The sequence below is a fragment of the Numida meleagris genome, chromosome 7, assembly GCF_002078875.1.
Source record: "Numida meleagris isolate 19003 breed g44 Domestic line chromosome 7, NumMel1.0, whole genome shotgun sequence".
Lineage (NCBI taxonomy): Eukaryota > Metazoa > Chordata > Aves > Galliformes > Numididae > Numida > Numida meleagris.
The window spans coordinates 4,394,110-4,416,666 of NC_034415.1; the positions used below are offsets into that span (position 1 = coordinate 4,394,110).

General features: G+C 41.1%; 1 protein-coding gene across 1 annotated transcript in view; it reads right to left on the reverse strand.

Annotated features, from left to right (window-relative positions):
• The window catches only part of MTA1 (metastasis associated 1), a 65,863-nt gene that overhangs the window by 36,201 nt on the left and 7,105 nt on the right, over positions 1-22,557 (reverse strand). Inside the window, exons 4-10 of the mRNA XM_021404944.1 lie at positions 15,004-15,130; positions 14,772-14,835; positions 9,477-9,594; positions 7,853-7,955; positions 4,181-4,280; positions 2,636-2,824; positions 1,448-1,522 (exon numbers count right to left, since the gene is read on the reverse strand). Coding sequence (XP_021260619.1) covers positions 1,448-1,522; positions 2,636-2,824; positions 4,181-4,280; positions 7,853-7,955; positions 9,477-9,594; positions 14,772-14,835; positions 15,004-15,130 — 776 coding nt within the window. The remainder of the gene's footprint in view (positions 1-1,447; positions 1,523-2,635; positions 2,825-4,180; positions 4,281-7,852; positions 7,956-9,476; positions 9,595-14,771; positions 14,836-15,003; positions 15,131-22,557) is intronic.

Below are 22,557 nucleotides of genomic sequence, written 5' to 3' on the forward strand. Positions count from 1 at the left end.
GTCTGTTCTGCAATTTCTACCTGTTCAGCTTATACTCACGTTGTCTCCTAAGTGCACAGCGTCTAATTGGAAGTTTTCCCCAAATCCCACTCCCTGGTACTTTGCTGGGCAGCACATGTGAGGTACAACAGTACAACCATGATAGAAAACCTGCTGCAGAAAAATGCAGCAAAACAGTACAAGAAACTGTGGCACTTTTTAATTATTATTTTATTGCTGCAATAACAAATAATCAAACTCCTTTGTGCAACTATCCCCTCTGCAGTTTTGTCTTTGTAATAGGAAAGCTCAAGTGGAAAAGGCAGAAAAGTGCAACTACTACTTTGGCACATTTTTTCACCACCACACAAGCTTCCATCATGGTCTCACTTTCCTACTGTGCTTTTCTTAACAGGAAGGAAAACTTTCAATCAAGGAATGAATTCAAGAAAATATCAGAGTGAGGATGCAACCGTTAACTCTGCTTAATACATTAAATAAGAAAACCTGCAACATAGAATTTATTCAAAAAGGGTTCTGATCTGTCCTGAGGAGCCCTCTGTAATTTGAAGTGTTCCAGTCACAAAGAAAACGGTAAAAAAAATTGCACTGCAGATCTTGATAGCCAAATCTAGCACGTGCCAAATACTGGTCAATGCCCCAGGCACTAAGTCTTTACCCTAGGTTGAATATCTAATGAAGCAAGTTAAGGCGGGACATTTCTGTAACTCCACTTTTTCTGATGCTTTAAATAGGTGCCTAAACATAACACTGATAATTACCATCAACAATTCATTATGCATTTCTCCCTTTTAATTAGTTTTCCTATTAAATATTCTAAGTATTTTTCAGCTATTGTTATTCTACAACTTTTTACATACTTCTTGCATCATGTTTTCATTACACAAGGTACCGAGCAGCCTTAGTATTTAAACAAGGAGGAGATAAAAATGACTGTAAACATCAGTCCAAGTGGTTTCTCAGGTGTAAGGAGTCTGGGAATTTGAGCCACTGAAGCTTCCCAAACACCTTACAGCACTTACGTGAGGGAGACTCCATGCAGCTGCAATCAAAGTCATGGGCAGGTAGTGGAGGGGAATAACGACAGTGGTTGTACATGAACTACTCCCTCTATGAAAACCCCAAACTGAAGTTACTGCTGACCTTGAACTTGGTTACAGGCAGAGATTAACTGTATATATTTCCTCATGCTATTTAATTTCCAAACAGATATAAAGTTGTGGCTTTGACATTTTTAAATGTTTGCAGCTATTTTACTTGGCTTGGAGCTTTCACGCGTCTACAGGATGGCCGATGAGTTTAGTGATAAGAGAAGAGCAGTACAGATTACAGTCTACCTATTGGAAAGCCTGAACTCCACAAAGAAGAATAAAGCAGCAAAGTTTGGCTTCAGGGGCAAGTAAAACAGCTTCTCTCGGGATGAAAGAGGTGATTCTGATTTTCTTACCTGCTGAACGTATCTGTCTGTAGTTTTCCACATATAGTAATACTCTATTATGCTTGTTAAGGATTTCCACGGGAGCTAGGGACATAAAGGAAAAGCAACAGTCATTGCAGGAAGCTGGCACACAGCCTCACCAAAATTCACAGAATTCCTCTGGCAGACAGTTTGTAACAGAGTTTGCAATTACTAACCCTGCTAGCAAAAAAGAAAGATAGGAGATTCAGACACTAACTAAGGACATTAGAGGCACCCACATTAAATGAGACCTTTCAAAAAATAGCGCTTTCTTTGTAGAAGCAGAGCGAGTTACAGGTAAATCTTCATGCTGCCCTGGCTTCACAGTAAAACATTCAAGAGAGTCAACATGGAAGGGAGCCCACTGGCCGAGACAGTCTTGCTGCTTTGAGTAGCAAAAACTCAAGTTTAAGAATCATGATGACAGTCTTACAGCTCTGTTTTGCACAACTTCTATGGAGCTGGTCCTTAAAAAACAAAATTAAGTAAAATAATAACTACTAACAGAAATGTGCCACGCCAGCTCTTTCTCTGCATGAAAAGCAAGAGGCTTTCAGCAGGACCAGAGAGTGCTGTGCAGCTTCCAAGTCCCTTCATCTAAAAGATTAGAGCACAGGACAAGCAACACTGACACTACTTGTTTTGTTCTGAGGAGTCGAACAGTGATACAGCGCAACTTGGCTCTCCTACAGTGCTCCATTCAATCTGCTGGTCGAATACCTGCAGAGGAGATTTGGCCAAACTAACAGGACGCTTTCCACGGATGCCCCAGATTCCTTTTTCAAACTTTCAGAGGACCCTTTATTGAGATCATGTGAAAGTGACTAAGTTTCCATGTTTCAGAAGGCTCAGTACTCTTTCAAACAAGTTAATCTACTAGGCTAGGCTGTCACGACACTTTCCTATATTCGCTCTCAGTTGTAGTCGAGCAGACTATTTTAAATTAACATCTCTGAAGGAAAAATCTATCATCAGTGATTAGAAATTCTGACTGTAGAGCAGGTTGTCTTCAGTATGAGGTCTGTCTTTCCCTGGTTTACTGCAAGACACATATTCCAGTTCAAAGCCCTCTTCTTCAAAATGAAGACAAACAACTCAGTTCAGACAAACTGTAAACCAGCTCTGTCACTGATCAGAATCAGTCTCATCATGCAGGCACCCATTTTATATACTTACAAAATCTTGCTGAATGTCAGTGAAATCTTTTCCGTATTTCTCTAGTGCTTCCTCAAAAAGGTTTGCCTCTGAAGCAGACCACTCCTCCATCTCATCTCTGCACAGGACTGGCCCACCTTGTGGCACAAGCGCAGAGATTGCCTTGGAAATGTCATAGACATTTTTGTGCAAAGTGTCCATAGCGTGGAACTACATGGTTGTAAAAGAGAGAAATAAATGTAAGAATAAGCATCCAGCAGGAAAAATAACAGCAGTAACGTAAATCATGCAGTGATATCTGTGGGTGCAGTATACTACATCTGCACCAAGTCAGTAAATACTTACTCCAGCTTCAGACTCAAGATAATTTTCAGTGTACCAGTCTTATGTTCAGTAAAAATAGTAGGATTTTTGGAACATGAGCATCTGCATATGAGTAATTCCTACTTTATCTAATCCCCAGCACCACCACTGTAGCACTACTTTTAAGAAAATGCAGGGGATACAGCCCCACTCACCAGATGGAGCCCAAAGATAGAGGTCTGAGGGTGTATTTTCTAATAAACTTAGACAGCACAGCTTTTGTCAAAAAATCCTCAAGAATTGCATATATAAACAAACATTTAAGCACACACACAAGCCCCAAAGGTCACAAACCCCACAAAAGGATTTAAGTCACATATAATAGCCGAGTAGGAGGAATTACTCCCAAGAGTGAGCAATTATGCATCAGAAAGCTGAGCTACAGCTGCCAGTGACTTGTGATTTACAAGAGGAAAGAACACACAGAGAGCAAGGGATTGGTATTGTAAATGAAAGCTTGGCTTTATTTCTGTCCTTTTAATCAGGATGTTATTTGTCTTCCGCTTACCAGAGTTTTGTGCACGTGCATAATCAATCTACAGTGTTTTATCCTAGAGTTTGTTCTACATATGATTTCATATTATACCAGTTACGGGGTGAGATTTTGATAACAGTACTCTGGAGACTTCATAAGTTTTATTCACACTTCCATTCAACTCTTTCTAGCACAGAAATTTAAGTTTTCCCTTTCCTCTCTATTAAGAATCCTTTATAATTTTAAGAAATTAACAGTATCTCCGCTCCTTTGGTGCTTTGATGCAAAGCTCAAAGAAAACACCATCAACTGAAATTTCTTATCTGACCGCAGACTCTTCCCCCAGACAATTTTGCCCACGGATGCCAGTGGCAGTTGGGGAAGTGGTAAGTGGTATTTAGGCATTACAACATTACAGACAAACAGATCATCATGTGGATTCTTTTTAAGACCATCACTCACTAAGCCTACATAAGAGATGGGCTGTGAAGCATGGTCAAAACATTAAAAAAAATAAAAATTCTGAGCTACCCATGATGGATCATAGGAGGCACAAAGCCAGGGAAAGTTACTTCAACGTAAATAAAGGGCTCCCTTATAAAGACAGGATCTGGTTCACAGCAGGCCACAATTACAGTCCATCTGCCCCTCTCCTTTTGCCAACTGTTATTGTGGAGGTGAATTATCTTACATCTCTCAATAACTGAAGGCCCTCTTAAAATTCTTACCAGTGTGATGTCCCTAGAGGCTGCTGCAGCACTCATGTGCAAACTTGGCTGTCTGACAGAACTACTGCAATCTAGTGCTCGGGCAAATGTACCAACAGACCTGAAAGAAATAACAACGGAGCATTAACTCTGCATGCAAAGCAAGCATAAATATCAACACCCAACCAACATTTTTTTGAGATCAGCAGACTCCACTTCTCAGTAACAAGATTACATGTCTTGGCGCTACTTCTGAGCCAGGGACTGTTCTCTTCAGATGTGGTTTGTTATTATGAATGCTCGATTGTGCTTAGTTTATACGACCAAATAGGTTAAGGCAGGAGAACAGCGGAGGACTCCAAGATCACAAATGGGCAGTTTTGAACCATCTCATCCTCTGTCTCTCAATACAAACTTCTGAATTAAGGTTTAAAAGAAGGTGATCACAAGTGACCTTTATGAATGGCAGCCTGAGCAGCACTGCGCTGTCCGAAGGTACGTCCATAGATGCCAAGACATGTCAGGAAAAAAAAGAATGCAGTAACAATCATTTTCCAACGTTTCAGAAAAAGTCTTTATTTTATGACGTAGTATAATGTTGTAAATATATACTTTAATATATATATATTAAAGTATACATAAAAGTATATTTAAAGGATAAATAAGACTGTAAAAGGACAGCAGTCTTTTTTAATACTTCCCAATGCCAGCCACTCCTGTTTGCTAGGCCACAATTCCCAGGCTCCTCATTTTACCCCTAAAGAAATGAGCTGGAGAACTCTGTAACAGGAACATTGGTTCCAGCAATTCCCACACCCCTGGCTGCTAGCTGCAGCACACAGTTGGGAACACTCCTGCACAGTGAACCGGAGCTGAACTCCTCTGAGAAACTGCAACAACAAAAAAATCAATTCCTCCCCCCCCCCCTTCCACATCCTCACTCTGTTCACTTCCCCAGACTAGTTGACTAGCTGAGTGCATAGAAAAAAAAAAAAAAAGGTAAATACTTAGGCAGTAATCCATCAAATATCTGGTTTTGGTCAAAAGCCAAAGCCGCCCCCGCAAGGCTTTGGTGCATTCACACTTCACCCTCTCCCCAGCCTCCTACTCACTCATCCCTGTCCCTGCTTCACAGCTCCCCTGCTTCCAGAACTGATACTTTTTTCTTGTGGTACCTAATTATAAACTGGATCTCTTTGCTGATTCTGGATAGAAGCAATCTTTATACCGACCTTTTCAGGGACCTTTTCCAGCAGGCAGCCTCACATGGCTCTATCAGCAAACCAAGCAGGCAGCAGAAAATGGCAAGAACTGCTAGAAGCAGCTTCACCACCAAAAAGCCTACCCAGGGTGGAAACTGCCCTCACAGAGCACCTCTGTGGTCACTCTAAGCCAACCCACATGCAAAACCCCCATCAACAGGGCACTTCCACCCTCTGGTTTCCTACTGAGCGTTCTTGACACCAAGACCACAGCAATGTGTGGCCAAGTAGCAATGTGAATCAATGCTGCTGGAAGTCAGCCCATCAAAGCAGCTCTTTGTTGAAGGGTCCCATAAGCAGCAGGAATACACTTTGCTGGAGATATCCCAGCTTTCTCCATCTCTTCTGCATGACCAGTAGAGGTAATCTTCTCCCTACTTTCAGCCATTTTCCTATCTGCATCTGGTTAAGTATAAAGGCTGCTTCACAAGTAACATCTCCTATTCTATTACGCTGACCCACAATGCCAGAGGCCAACAGAAAGAACACCGTATGCAAGTTGATCAGGACCTATTGAACCAATACGAAGCTTCTGGGATGGACTGCATAGGCAACTTTTTCCTAACAACAATGCCATCGTAGCAGCTGTGAAACAGTGGGTCACCGCTGCTGGTGCAGATTTTTTATGAGCATGACATGCAGGCTCTTGTTCATTGCTGGAAAAAATCCACAGCTAATGGTGGTGACTATGTTGAAAAATAGCATTTTGCAGCTGAGAATTTGCTCTATCAGTGTTATGGCGCTCTTTGTAATCTGTTGTAGTTTCCGTAGAAATAAATAGGAGGTATCACTTACTGAGCAACCTACATAGAATTCATCCACTGCACATAAATCACTTAGTTCAGCAAGTTTGACTTTGCTGTTAGCACAAGTCAAGGGAAACAGCAACACACTGTGTAAGAGACTACATTTTATGGTGATTCCTTAGTGTAGACGTAACACTACAGATTTTATGAACCTTAAAAAAACAAAGTTTAGACAACAGAAAGCAATATTTAACTAAAGACAAAAATATACTAATGGATCTGAACTGTCAAATCTTCATCAGCCTGGACAGCAGTTGACATGTTTCCATTTTAACTGTGGCTTTTTCCTTGGCACCCTATCACTGGGCCCTCACACAAGGCTCAACCCATCCATGCAAAGGTTTACAAGTCTTCTTAAAAATTTTGTCTGAATTTCATAAAAAGAGCAAACTATCTTCAAATTACATAGAAAAATAATTCCCGTTGCACATTTCTGAGCATACAAACTTCTCATCTTGCATATTTAAAACACTACATTTTATCTCAATTTTCCTTAATTCTGCCCTTTCTTTTCCCCTCTAGTATTTTCCTAAGTCCATATCATTCAACATGTTGAAAGCATTTACTGTTGTTTCATAAATGCATTCTTTTTGCATCATTCAACAGCTCCAACCAGAATTACAGAGTCCCTTCCAGATAAATTCTTACACACAAGCTCTCATGTTACCTCCTCAGGAGACGTCCCATTAACTTATCCACTACAGACACAGCAAAACCACATCCAAGAAAATTTAAGAGAAAAGTTCAACAGTGCAATAACTCGAGAGGTGTGTGTGGGGAGGGAGGAAAACACACCCCTTTCCTCCCCATACCTGATAGTAACTTGCTCCACTGACTATAGCCGGTCCAACTATCCATCTGCTATTCACACTGCTTTCCTCCCATGCTTCCTCAGTCTTATAAACTTACCTAGAAGACAGTTTGGAGAGGACTACCTTTTTCTTTAAGTATATATACTGAATTTTAGTATAGGCTTCTGTTCATATAAGTGGAACAAACATTTTAAAAAACAAACACTGATGGACAAAGATTGCTTTGGGCTTAAATAAAAGCATAAAACTCACCATTCCCCACCTGTACAGATTTGCAGGGTCTTACTTTATTCATCCCACCTGTTTTCTAGTGCCTAGATTCCGACATCTTAGCTTTTAACTATTACAACTTAACTATTATTGCATGTTGAAATGTGGCTGGATTTGAAAAAGGGATAAAATGGACTCCGTAATCATAGAATTAGAATTAGCTAGGTTGGAAAAGACCTACAAGATCATCCAGTCCATAATGAACTGTCAGGAATTGAGTTCACTGTGTGCTCTAAGTGCTGGCCAAAGACCTTGAAAAACCTCACCAGTTACAGGATAGTTTTTACATAAAATAATTTTTCCTTTAAGAAAATGATTAACTTTTTGAAAGTGAAAGTTGTAAAATCCAAGTAGTTGTTCATGCAGTCATGCAGTTCCCAGAAAGGCACATTAACAAATCCATCATTCCACAATGAAAAACATGAATCAAGCAACCAAACCAGCATTCATACCAGTAAAGCAAAAAGAACAACACACAAAAAAAGTGCTTGGAAAATACGTGTTATTAAAATCTTATTCAAAGAAGTGGTAAATTGCTCTTACCGTGCAACCACCAAGAACTGGTCTATCTGCTTGTCTACTAGTGGGTTAAAGGCTTCCCACACTTTTGTTTCAAGTTTTGACTGATCTCTTCCATCATCCTCACCTGGTTGAAAAACAAGTTAGAAATGCTCAGCATGGCTATTTTGAAATAAAATAACTTCCCCAATTTTATATCTCACAATAATTTAACCGCCAAAACAACTTGGATACTCTGCCTAACAGGGAAAATTTCATTTACCCATTTGGCTGTGACAATTTCAGCTTGACAGACACAGCGACCCAACTCATGCAAATTAGAGCATCGGGTGCTGAAGAACTGATATCTAAGGGCACAAGTAATGGGAAACAGAATACGTCCTTCCCCAAACTAGCCTCCTCTCTTCAGCTTCCTCCCCAGATTCTCTCTCCTTCTCCTCTACCTCACAGCAGTTCCAGGAAAGCAGGCATGCTCCCAGCTGCTCTGAGCAGGCAAAGGGTAGCTGGCTCCGTTTGCACCAGCTGCTTTCTAAGGGGAAAATCATAGCACCAGATTCTCTTGCTTCTAGTCTCTGAACTCTACAAACCAAAATACCAAAAAAAAAAAAAAATACAGGAGCTACTGAGCTTTTTTTTTTAAAAAAAAAAACTCTTTTTGAAACATCTGGAGATTATCCTTCTCTGAATTCCCATGTTGGCTGGCTGAAGGAGGAGAATGCCTTTCAAATTAGTTCATCCTCACTTAGGAGGCTAGCCCAGCTGCTGAATAAATACCACAGACAAATTAAACAAGAGTCCCAACCAATTTGTTTGCCTGTTCTAACATTAGCCTAACAGTATCTGCACATCTGCAAAGCTCTGAAACAGAGAGTGAGGTACCTCATTGCTTTCATATCTTTGCCTGCGGAGTTTGGTACAGCCCCTTTCAACATGGCTCATAATACCAGCTCTCTCAGAAGGAGAACACCCACAGATCAATCTGAGCCCTACACGGGCCTCAGAAAAGAGCTCTTTCAGCCGCTGCAGTGTAAGGACCAGCGTGAAGTTAATATCTGGTAACTAACAGTCCCTCTTCCTGGGCATGTGTCCTTGTGCTCCATAATACAGTAGGGCAGGCTGCGGTCTCACAACATGCTCAAGGCAGCAAATTCCTCCTGCCTGTTCTGCAGGTGAGAAGTCTAGGCTGGCAGCCAACAGCAGCAGACGGGCAGGGGGCTCTGAGGAAAAGGCATCCAGCAATAATGGGCAAATTGATGTGGGGAGACAGCATTTAATTGGCAATAATTTGGGAGTGGCTCGTACAGGGAAGCGAGGCTTGATTAAAAACACAAAGGCTTTACAGATGGGATGGAAATTTGTGCTTCCCATGGAAATTCTGAAATCTCTTAAAATGAGTGAAAGCTCTGAGAGAGCCAATTAATTCAATTTGTTTCAACAACTTTTATGATTTGGACAAATGTCCGCTTAAAGCCTGGTCTGAGACACAACTAATTGCATGCAGTGGGCAACAGCTTCAGTCCATAACAAACCAAGCCAGAGGTGTACACACGACCTGGCGGTGGGAACCTCCGTCTCCCCACACAGGCCACATACATAAAAGTGGCTGCGTTCCACATGGCCTCCTGACAACTTAAATTATGGAAATTACCCTCTTTTAATAAGTCTGTTATATCTGCCTGGTATCTGTTTCCAACTCGAATTTCTCCTTTATCAGCGAGCAGAGTCTTTTGTTGAGGATCGTATACTAGTGAATAGAAGAAGAAATCCTAAAAATAAAAACAACAAAAAAAGTATTACTAGCTTACATTTTTAGCATTGCACATATAGCAGAAAGCTTTCACACTAAGTTTGCTCACCCAGTCTACTCATAGCAAGTAAGAACAAACAAATTACCAGTTCCCCTCTCAGTGCTCTCCTAATAAAGATCAGGATATTGCCATCTTGTTTCAGAGACACGCTGCTGACCAACCTGTTTCCCCTCATCACTTAAGATTAAATTGCTGTCTTTCTTCTGCTGCTTACTGGGCAAAGGGAAGCAGATTTGGCAGCAGCAGCAACGAGCTGCAGGTGGTAATACATTAATTTGTTGCTTTTGCTCAAGTGGATGAGAAAAAGGCTACAAAAGCTGCTTGGCTTCTGTCACCTGGGTAAGCATGAACGATTAAAGCAAGAAGTCATACCAGAATGAGAATGTCCTGCCAGGGTGGAGGAAGAAAACAGCCTCAATTTTAATCACTTAACTACACAGGGTAAGTAATTGAACTTTTCTGCAGCGAGTATGCTCCATCAAAGTGCAGCATAGGATATGGGGCAGCAAGAGAGCTCTGTTCGGACATCAAGATCTCCATCCACAGTAACAGGGTCACCAGGAACAGAGCAGAAACACAGTATGTGCCATTTTTCACATCTTGGGTTTTCAGCTCCTTTTCCCTTTCCTGCATTTCTGTGTAAATAGCTGGCAACCTGTTTCAGTGCATCTCATTCCACACTCGCCTCATTTTCCCTTTCCCTGCATTTGTATGTGTCATGCAGCAAAAAATGAGGAGAAACCAGCATCAGTTTTAAGCTTTGTTCAACCTCATGAAAAGGTGGCAAGGAAAAGAAAGGCCTCTATCTGTCATAAAAAGCCCCCAGAAGGAGGAATGACCGCTGAGTTTCCCCAGTAACAAGGCAGATGTTCTGTGGACTAAGGATTCAAAGGTGCACGTTGGGTTTGTTTATTCAGCCCTGCACATCACATATATTAATCTAAGACTGATGCCACAGAGGTAAGGTCTCCCATGTTTTCTTTACACACGTAACGCATCCAGCAGGCAATTATAGAATTTAAAAAATGTTAAACATGGTAGCTCTAATTTTAATAGAAAAATCAGCATTTTTCCAAGAAGAGATTAATATTCATGGAATGGAGAGAGAAGAATAAATTTTGGCTGGTCTACATATGGTTTTGCTTTGCTACCTAAGAAACCAAGATGCAGAGAAGTCTCACCTATCCAGCACAAAACAAGAGGCAAGGCAGCAATTTGCACTGATCTTCTCCAGAAGAAAGCATGTCATTTCCCAATACAGAAAGCACGTTCAGCTACGATGACAGGACTGAAGCCGTAGCTAACACTTGGGAAAATACAGTCCTAACACCCAGGTAAGCGAACTGGAAGGGCCGTGGTTTGGAAGATTTGGTTGCATTCTAAATCAATGACATTCCTGACAGAATTAATTCCTATTCCCACAGGAACCAAGGTCAATTTACAACAACCTACCAATAGAAGGGAGCTTCAGAGTAGAAGACAACTAATTCACATGATAGCTGGGTAAAGAAATCTGGGTTTCTTGCTCCCTGACATACACGAAGTTCAAGATATTACAATACTGAGGATATACTTTGGCATAAAATAAAATGTAGGAAGGGGTTTTGTCTTGCAAGCTTCCATGTGACAAATACAGTGTTTTACTTGTTCCAGCTCCAGAATACCAACTACAGGACAAACTACATGCAGTGCAACCCTCATGCTTTTTGGGCATGCTGCCCAGCAAATACACAAACCAAATGCCATAGTGTAACAACATGGTGGGCTCCCAAGGAAGACCAGATTCTATAAGAGACTTCTTAGCACAATCTTTGTTGGCCAGGAGAAGTCATTGTTTGTAGAGAGGTTCTCTCCTACGGTATTTGACTGAGATGCCCTATTGCTCCTCTTTTATAGATTACTGCTATCTATTTAGCCATTTAAGGGCATTCACCCAGTGAGAAAAAGGGAACAGGCTACACATTTCTTTTGCTATTCTTCCCTCATCCTTTTCTTTGAAGCAGAGACAAAGGAAGGCAGGAGAGAGGAAGGCAACACTTCTCTCCAAAATAATTACAGGTCTCTGGTCTCTTCTACCCAGCCAGAGCCTTCCCAACAGACACAAGGTGGAAATTTAGGGGCAGAAGTGTGAATACAATGCAACCCTCAGAAGTAATACAATGCCACTACCATCGCTGTCCCCCGAAACATGAAATTCGGCCCACAGAAATTGCACGCCATTTCTGAAAAAACTGAAAAACATCAACTTAATGCCAATGGAAACAACAGTCCAAGGAGCAGAGCAGATCCTTGTCTACTCTAGACTGAGTTTGAGTTCTTGATCACCACTGCATAGCAGGAATGTGAGATTTTTCAGGATTTCACCAAGGAATATTCAGAACAAAATTACATGGCTCTTCACAACCCTCCATGCTCTTTCTTGCTGTCAAAACTGTGTATACTGAGTTCACAGCAGCGAAGAAAAAGGGTTTTCTGTTTTAATTCCATATCCCAGAAAACACTCAACATGTTTGGAAAAAAAATAAAATGATCTGCCAAGAGTTAAAATTAAACCATGACTTTCTGCTTCTCCAAACTGTTATATGGACACACATGCTCAGAGCTTCCCTACCCAAGCCCCGAAGCGACCAGCAGCTACAAGCCAAGAACCAAAGCCACCAATGGCAGAAAAACTGGAAAAAACCTCCACATGAAAGTACAGTTCAAAAAGAGTGGTTAGTTCATTACAGCCTGCAAACCTACTCTCATGAAGTCATTTGGGGTGAAGGAAGAAATTTTAGCATTTTATTTTAAGGGAGTACCAAAAGAAACAAATGCCAGATATCTACCCAGCAGGCAAAATTCACACTGTCACATGGATGTCTTCTAGCAGCACAGTAAAATAAGTGGTACATACAAGATAGTTTCCTGAAGAAAAGGGAAATCTAGTGCATTTGCCAGAAGTGGTTATGCCCTTCTCTTGATCTCCCTGAGAATTAAAATTAAGTATCTACAGGAAATTCAGGTTTTTAGATGCTTTTTTTCCCCCCCTTTTTCCTCCTATTCCTCAATCCTTCTACAAACCCAGTTTTGCCAGACACAATAAAATCAGTGCTGGTCCCTGGATGTCGTGCAGCAATCTTTGTGAGGAGCACAGCAGGAGAGAGGGGAAGGATGAAAGCACAGATAAAAAAAATGTAGTTTTGCTACGCTTACTATCTCTCAAAAACTTGTCTGCATGCTTAACCTCCTTCAAGGCAAACAGCCTTGGGCTGAAAACCTACTTTTAGTGGTCAAAACAGGCAAGTTATCAAACTTACAAGAAATCTGTTGGCACATTCCCTACAACTGCTTTGAAAGCAAAGAGAGAATTAAAACAGGAAGGGGAAAAAAAAAAAAAAAAAAAGGAGCAGTTGAAGACAATATCACCCAGTGCCAGGAACTGACCAGGCAACAAGTATCTCCTCTCTGAATCTCTCTGCTTTCCACCCCAGCACATTTCTGTTCCTGAGCTTCCAATTTCTTTACCATCTGTCCAAGCTAGTTTGCACCACAGCAAAACACTGTGCTAAGTGACAGGACACATTCAGGGAACTCTTTCATTCTGTGAAATCTCTAAGTGCCTGCTCAGTTTAAAAATAGCCTGCATCACTCATCTTGCATTTTGAGAGTTCAAAAGGATGAAAACAAGAAGTCTCTTTCTGTTCCTCCATCTGCATCTGAGCAATTGCACAATGAGAGGAAGAAAAGTCCCTTCTCTGCCAAGGTACCTACCCGTAAGATTGCTGGTAATAAAAACGTTTGGGGAGCAATTGAGAAGTACATGACTTAAAGTTTGGGTACTGGTAAGCCTACAATTAATTTCAGTTTGATTACCTTTTGTTTTCAAATGGGCATCTCCTAGGCTGCTAGCTGGTAACAAGCATTTCTGAACACAACAGCCCTTGTTTGATGCACTGCCATTTGGCAGTCCTGAGTAGGCTCGACATGTTTTTGGTTTCACATTCCAAAGAGAAGCCTGACTATTTACTCTCCGTGCTTTGTTTAAAATTCTCTTAAACTGGAGCACTGGATTAAAATTAATCTTACATTTAAATAAATACTGAAGAAAGCTAAAGATGCATTTAAATAAGACAGCCCAGACTCCAACATGCTCCTTCAAACCAAAAAACAACCTGTTTTCTTTGCATTTCTTAAAGGATAGTTTAATGACTGTTACCTTACTGTTTCCAATTACAAGATTTCCTCTCTTATGTAACATGTAGATGTTTTCAAACCCAAATGCAGTGCTTGCAGACGTATTCAAATAATAATACACTGAAATGGTTTATTATTAGTTAGCATAAAGTTTAAGAATAAAATGCTGTTAGTTTCCAAAAAGGAAGGTTTCATGTTGTCATATTCCAAGACTGCCTAGCCCAGCTGGCAGCCAGTGGATGAGGCACCATTAAAGTTATATACATATATTAATAAAGGACTGTAATTTTTAAAATCACAAAACATCTGGAAAAGTAAAAACCAACAGCGTAAGAAAATTCAGTTGCAAGTGTATGGCTGAGGTACCTTTAAGGAGTCAGATTGCTAAAATTTCTGCAGGAGTCAGAAGTTCAGTGACAAGTTGTTTTTCAAGGATCTAAGTGTCTGTGGTGGCAAATGAAGGATTACAAGTAAATAGTTTTAACAGTGAACTCAGAACACAAGGAACTAAGCTCCTCAGAGATCTGAGGTGAGATCAAGCTTAAACCATATTCAAATAAATACGTAAGATTTTGGGAGAAAGCTAATATATAGAAATACAGTTTGCTGCCTTGCTCCCTCTTCTGCAGTTACTTCACCTCCCACCCTGTGTAGTCTGGGAGCGTCGGCCTTCATCTTGAGCTTTCAGTCTGCCATGCTGACAGGCAAGAAAGGTTCCCTTAACAGAGGAAGGGACAGCTTACTATCACAGGAGTGTAAACAACATGCCTGGCCTGATAGATCCACCAAGTTTCACATCAGAATGAAAACTGTATTGAGCCTAAAGCTTCCCCTGTCAACACCCAGTATGCTTAGATATGAAAGAACTGTTCTTTTTAGAAAGCTTGCAAAAAGCCATCAAATCTAAATTGTGCCAAAGAAAGCGTTCAAGCTTGACAATTCACAAAATGGGTTCATACCTCCCGTTCCAGATATGATTTAAGGGATTCTGTCTCATTTAACAGAGTAACGCTGCATTTGCCTCTAAAAAAGAGAAACATATTTTATGAAAAAACACACATCTTAAATGCTTGTGTGATTCATAAGATAGTACTATTGACGTTGCACACAAAATTTAATTACACCGAAGAGTACTTGACTAATAGCAACATGGTATCTGAATAAAAAGCATAGGAAGAAAATGGCCATTACCTAATGTGTGTGGCTGGCAGAGATTCCAGCTGTCGCGAGAGAAATAACTCACGATGTCGTAACTGATGCTTCTGTTTCTCTGGCAGGTCAACCATTTCTGGGTTTTCCATCTCTTCTTCCATTTCTCCTAGTTACAGAGAGAGAAAATGACCATTAAAACATAGTGCAAGTATTGACTCTAGGCCAATCAGAAAGAGCAGCTCCAAAACCTTTGCTAAATAATAAATAGACACAAGGTGAAATCTAGCTTTGAACCCCCACATTTCACCCAACGAAATAATTAGATAACTAGTACAGATGCTTTAAGTCGTGTCTGTGAAGAACAGTGTTTATCACCACTAGAATGAAAGCACCCCAGGTGCACGCTTGTGGTGGCCCACCAAGCTGTGGTCACAAATCTGCTGCAGAGGAACAAGAGAGCTCTGCCCAGAGCCCACCCGACCCTGCAGCACCGGCTGCATTGGGAAGGAGCTGACGCGTGATGAACGAGGCAAGGAAAGCAAAGTCTCCATGCCAGGCGTCAGCTATCATGGACCCTACTCCTCTTCCAGCATATCACAGTTGCACACTGCCCTGTCCTGCCTTCAACAGCTTCTGAAAGAAATGCCTACTAAAAAGGCCAGTTTAGCTGTTGAGCATATTTCACTCTCTTCACCCTAACCACAGGCAACAGATCACAGTCACAAGATGAACTGGAACATAACCAAGTGCCCAAGGCCAGCCTTGTGAGCAGCCCTCCCCTGCCGCAGCTCACACATTGCTGCCACGCAAAGCCTGTGTTAGCCTGGAGCCAGGATCCACCACCGCCAGCTTCCAGCCATGCTATCTCCATCCAACCAGTTTTAAATGCAGGCCAAAGTAAATACATGAAATCACACCCATACGGATACACAAGTGATCCAGAACATCTCTAGGCATTGTTCTTGTTAGAAGTAAATTACTGTCATGGTTTGTGCTCATTAGCAAGCACCCTGTCAATCACACGAGACAAAACTACAGAAGGTAAAGCACTCCATGGAAACCAAAAGCTCCACGATGAAGGACTGGGAAAGAAAGCACCAGACCTCCTCCTTCCCTTCAAAATGAAGGCAGTTACTGCATTGTCCAAAACCATGGCAAAGTTTCCCAGCCTCGAGCAGAACGAGCTGTAACGTCTCATGCACCAACAGCAGAGCTCCGATTTTCCTGCCGCTGCGCTCTCCAAGAGCAGACCTATGCCTGCAGCTTAATTCAACACTTGTTGCCAAGAAACATTTCTAGTCAAAAATGCATACAGAAGCAGTTGTGATTCATATACTCTGAAGATTAGTTACCTCTAATCCTCATTGCTGGCCCAAAAGAAAGCAAACAGAAAGGAGAAAGCGCCATTTTACAAAACACTGAAGTTGCATTTAAATTGCCCACCATTATGCCAAAGGGGGTGGGTGACAAAACCCAGCCATATACCTTTCTGATTCCCCACCATTCATCACTCTGTTTTACTGTCCTGGAAAAGAGACCTGTAGCTTATAAAGCCTCTCAGGTAAGCTGCTCCAGCAAGGAAGGGAGAAAACAGCATAATTAAACCCAACTGCAACAGCTATTACAACTGCATGAGCTGTTCAGCATACAGCAGCACATGCTTACCATTTAGTATTTTTCTACACACTGGAACACAGAATCTGCATTTGTGCCCCAGCTTCATGGTTCTGCAATTTATTTACTGAAGTGGATTCTGTTTTAGTTGAAAATTAATACTGTGGCTGCTGCCCTACACTATAAATATACCAGCAGCAATCCACAAACAAGTCAGCAAGTTACCAGCTTGCCTGCTCAAAAACCGATGGAAAAGGCATTAATGCCTGCACTTAGGAGAGGTTTTGGAGAATCAGAGTACGCACAGAGTAATGCAGGAAAAACACTAAGGAGCAGCTTAATACTTTAATACACGTAATATCTTCAGTATATTTAGTAGCAGAGAGGTTTCAAAAATTAAATGAAAAAATAAATATTGAGGACTATGTGCTGGTCTTATCTATCAAGAAAATGAAAACACCCAGCAAAACCAAGCTAATCTCAGGAAGTACATCCCTTCAGCAAGGCCTGTCTTCCAACTCCTGCTTTATTTATATGCCTTGTTTTTGTAATAAAACAAGGAAGACACAAGTTTTCTTCTTGTGCCAGCTCTGCTACGTGCAGCCTTTCAGAAGGAAAAGGCCCAATGCATTTTGACAAATGGGTTCTGAAGCAAAGGAACATGCCAGGAAAGCAGGACTGGAGTCATGCAAAAAGGAGCTTTGATAAAAATGGCTATGAATACCACCTCATCACCTCCTCACGTACTGCAAAGGTTCAAGTCAGGCTGTAAACCAAAATGGGACTAACGCAGCCTAAGGCTCCAGGACAAGCGCGACACATCTGCACCTCAACCTCCTACAGCTCACGCTCTCAGCAAAGCAGACTTTAGGCTTGAGAATGGCAGCCCCTGAAAGATAAGGACTAGAGTCTTAGAAAGAAACAGTAATAACAATAATAAACTCCTTTCAGAAGCACTTGCCCACGTTTATGGCAGCACTGTGGAGTAAGTGATGAGAACCCAGTAGGTGCAGTATATTGGGATTTCAACGATCTTGTAAAGCCTTACTTCAAAATTAATCTCTCTGCTTGATAGATGCGCTCATGCGGATTTAAAACTAAACATTTAGTCTTAATATAAGCAGTAATATTTCAGCTATGCAAAAGTAGCCAGTGGAATGCTGCGAGGAGTGCATTAGATCAAGCATTATTTGATATTTGACTACAGAATTATTAATAGCACATTAAGAAAAGCTTGACAATGACACAGTGGAATCAAGAGACAGGGAGATTGGACACAAACAGCAAGACTCATGTGAAAGCTAACATATATGGGAGAAAATAATTAGAAAGAGTAAACTGAGTTGGCAGGAGAAGCCCAAGAGGCAGAAATTGTAATTTAAAACGACCGGATATATGAGATGCGAAATTAAACATCAATATTTGCTAGACGCTGGAAAGAATAGCAATTTGATACTGATCTGACTGGGCTCTCCACAGCAGAGATACAACGTGGAGCCCCTGCTCTGCATTCTGGGCGTTGTGCAAGTTGTTACGTGGCAGAACTCAGAAAAGCACAAAGGCAAACAATACAGAAATAAGGTGCAGAGAGCTCACTAGGATGTTCAGCGTGGAAGACAGGCAAGTCTGCAGTAACAGAAGAATGGAGGTGGTAGTCGGAGGTGTTCGAGAAACATTCAGATGTTGTACTGAGGGACATGGTTTAGTGGGAAATATTGGTGACAGGTGAACAGTTGGACTTGGATGATCTTGGAGGTCTTTTCCAACCTCGGCGATTCTATGATCCCAACTAGTTAGCATGGTATCACTACCTTTGAAATGTAAAGGCAAAAAGGAAGAAAAAGGGGTCAAGACATTGGGAAACATAATGAGGCTGGGGCACTGACCTATTACAGTTCCTTCAGCAGGAAGGAAGCTTCAACTAAGCAGCTCTGAAGGATGCGCTACAACTCTACATTCAACAGTTCTACAACTCCACAGAAGATCATTCTGTGTTGGAAGAAACCAATGCTGTGACAATAGATTCCTTTTCCCAGGACCATTTCTAATGGCCTCTACTAAGCCTTAGAACCTCATTTATTTTCTCTCTGCCAAAACCCAAATATTGACTCATAACTACAAAAACGTGGTGGGATTTTCAACACGTGGCACTCCTTACACCTTGACAGTTCAGAAGGAGTTGGCCACAGTACCAAGCAAACACCTCGCAACTTATTGTGATCTTCTGCTGCAGCCATGGCCAACACTGCAGGAAGGGACAGAGCAAACGGGCCCTGTTTTTGACACGTTGTGCATCCTCCCTCACCACAGCAGCGCTGGAAGAGGAAGTCACAGTTTCCTCCTCTCAACAGCAGGCCCAAAAATGTCCATGCACAGACTAATGAACTTGGCTCGTTTTAAAACTGCATGTGTGGATTAGGGAGAAAATGGGGGTAGAGGGTTTAAAATGGCCAAGAACTCATCAATAAAGCTGTCATCAAACTGCATTTGCACTGGCTGGCGTTATCTAAAAATACTCAGCGGACCCCTAACTGTTTGGGCACATGGCTCTCATGCAGCTCACGGCCTGATTGAGTAATGACACCTCATCACTGAAAGATGTTTATTTTTAGAAGATTCGGCACGTTGAAAAGCACGCTGCCGTGCATGCCTGGCACCCAAACATCAGCTGATGAAAGCTCACCACAAAGCTGCCAAGCGCTGCCCGTGCCGCTCGGCTCGCACCAACTAAGCGGCTCTCCAACTACTAACATCATGGTTTCACAATCAGGACAAACATTTTGAATGAAGTGAAAGAACTGCTGCTGCAAGATGGAGCGCACGTAACTGGAGCCAGCCGGGCTGGGTGGTGAGGAGGGAGGACAGGAGGTCCCGTTCCTGCTGTTAGAAATAATTACTTAATTATAGAAGAAACTATAGGGAGAAAATACAGTCACAGCATCCAATTGTGGCTTGAGGAATAAACAATAAAATACAGAGCGCAGTTCCCTTCTATCAGGTTCTGCCTGTAATTTTGTCTGCATGCAATATTCTACCTCAAAGCACTACAAAGTCTTTGGGCAAGAACATTAAATAGACTCCTACTGGTGAAGCAGGTTCGTTTCAGAATCAGGCAGAGAAATTCCCGAGAATAATTTGTGAGGTGATTAAAGAGGCTTATGAATAGAAAGTGCCAGCAATGTATGGAAGCCATTATAAGGCTGAAAGATTTATAGGACAGCCTAGACAAGTTTGATATCATGCGATAAAAATAGTAAGATCACAGATCAAATCTCGGAATCCGGTTGCACACATCAGGTACTCATTTATGATCACAATTGACAGAACAAGCTGCTTCCTACTCATTTCTTTTCTTCAAAAAGAGCTATGAGAAAATACTGCATCACCCAGCATTTCATATATCTGATGGATTGTACAGTTAAAGCATTAGAGCATAATTTTCTATTTAAAAAAATAACTTTACAACATTCCTTTCACAATCCCATCTCTTTCCTCTCCACATTGAGAGAAAAAGTACTACAAAATGTACCTATATTTTCCCATTATTTGGTTCTCTCCCTGCACTGATCTCAACAGTAGGCCTAAAATGAAGGCATCTTCATACAAGATTGCGAATCCAGAAATGTCTGCAGTCAGAAAGCTCCATTAATCAGCTGAACAAAGGCAGTTAAAAGATCAGCGATGCAGATACATACATCTACTGCAAATGCATCAAAATGAGGCAACAGGAGACTTTATGGAAACGAACTCAAAGTCAGTGACAGCGTTGAGTATCTCTGCTAGAATCTTAACATCCACAAAATTTCATTTCATTATATCATGCGGGATGTAGGTTTTTTTTTTTTCAGAGTAAAGAACTGCTGTCCAAAAACGTAATATTACTCTCTTCTCACTCCCGAGGAAGAACAGAATCCACGCAACAGCACATCTATGAAGATGGAAGTCATTTAGTAGAAATCTTATTCTGCACCAAAAGGAAGAACTGTAGTTACTAATGAAGTTTACACTACTGCCAGGATTATTCCATAAAATATTCTGTCTGTCTTTCAAACAGATATGGAAATGAACAATGAATTGTTTGTTTACATTAAAAAAACCCCTTCCTTTCCTATCACTACAAGAAATCAGTCTTTGCAGGCTGAAAGAGCATTTACATGAGTTGAAAGGAAGGTTTTTCATTTTCAGCCTCAGACACGCGTGGCTTTGAATCATTCCTACCTGCTTCCTGTACTAAATCTAGTCAAGTGAGACACAGATGAAGGAATCAATAGTCACGTTGTTCATGGCAAAGCTCCTATTAAGCTTCAGTATTCTTGGATAAAATGAACAGTGCTGCGCTGAAGAGATATCAGAAAAGCTTTGCCTGCTGCCACAGTTCTGCAGCACAGCTAAATCTCATCTCAATGCCACGTGACTTTTCCCAATGCATAGTTATACTACTGCAATAGAGGGGTTTATCTGGACTTGAATATAGAACAGAAAATATTTATATTTATCAAAAGGGGGCTAGTTTTGATGCTTTTTTCCCCAATAGCGTACAGCGCTGGGAACACCTGCAGGCACTATATTCATTGTTACAACTAAATACCAGATTTAATGAATCCCCACACAACCCAGCCAGATCTGTACTACATACACATCACAGTCTATTCATACATCTATTATTAAGCACGTTAAAAGACAAAGGTATTCGGCAGCCAAATCATAATTCTGACATGCCCAGATCTGATTGGTCATTTCTCCTTATCTATGTGCCCACAGGAGAGCCTGGAAATAAAAGGACTGATACAGCTGCCCATGCTTCTTGCTAAATTTTAGCAATCTGAACAGTACATCTCACATACTCCATTATTTATGATCACAATCAATTTATTAACTGCGCCTGCTTACATCCTCCCCACACTTTCAACACGTTTGTTTTGGCACCAGTTTAATTAATGCTGCATCCATTACCTAGCAAGGACGAGGAGGGAGGGATGCTGAACTGGCAGAGGAAGGTGTAATTAATGTATACCTATCCCTCACTGGCAACGACAATGGAATCAAGCAGGTTGCAAGGACCCTAAATAAAGTGCCCAACATCACGTGATACGTTGCAATGTTTCTCCCCCAGAAATGGGATGGATACTCCTTCTGAAAGCTGAGGAATGCACCATGCTCTTGCCTTCCCAAGTTCAGAACGCACACATCCACAGCAGCTTCTGTTATTTCACATCCTTTCCTTTTGTTGCTGTTGTTTTGTTTTTAAATTGAATGTCCTTGCAATGTCTTACCTTACAGGTTTACATGGGCTTGTAAACCTTCATACAGGTTTATATGAACTACACACACAACTATTTTTGTATGCATTTGTCATACTTTTGTCAACTACTTCTATAATTGTAGAGTTGTGACACTAAGTTTTTGTTCAGAAATGACTTCCATTCCTGCTCAGCTGTCTCGCACATCTCGACAGAGTAACGCCAACAGAAATTAACACAATGCTCTGTAAAGTAATAAAGTCAATGTATACATGAAAAGGAGGTCAAGCTAGGGTAGCAGGAACAATCTTCTGATCTGTATTAAGTATCATGACATTCCTTATTTTTTAAAGCAGAAATTATAGATAGTACTCAAAAAGTTTTAAATTTTCAAATCTCAAGCCCAGACATTGTTCTTTTCCTAACAAAAGTATCTGAGCTATCCAAAATAGAGGCAGAATGTCCTAAAATTCAGTGCTTTAAAATGTATTTACTCAGCACGTTCAGAGGAAATCTATGTCAGCTCAAAAAAATATTACTAACGTTGAAGTTTAAAGACAACTCCTGCTAGCCGAGTTTCAAGTTGGCCATGTTTCAAACGCTGATTTCCTACGATCAGGTTATTTGACTTACTCTTAAAGCAAAGTGGGCTTTTTTGTTATTGTTGTTCTGTTTTGCTATCCAAACAATTCCTGGAGAAGTAATACAAGAAAGAATATTTTCTCTCTCATTCCAAAAG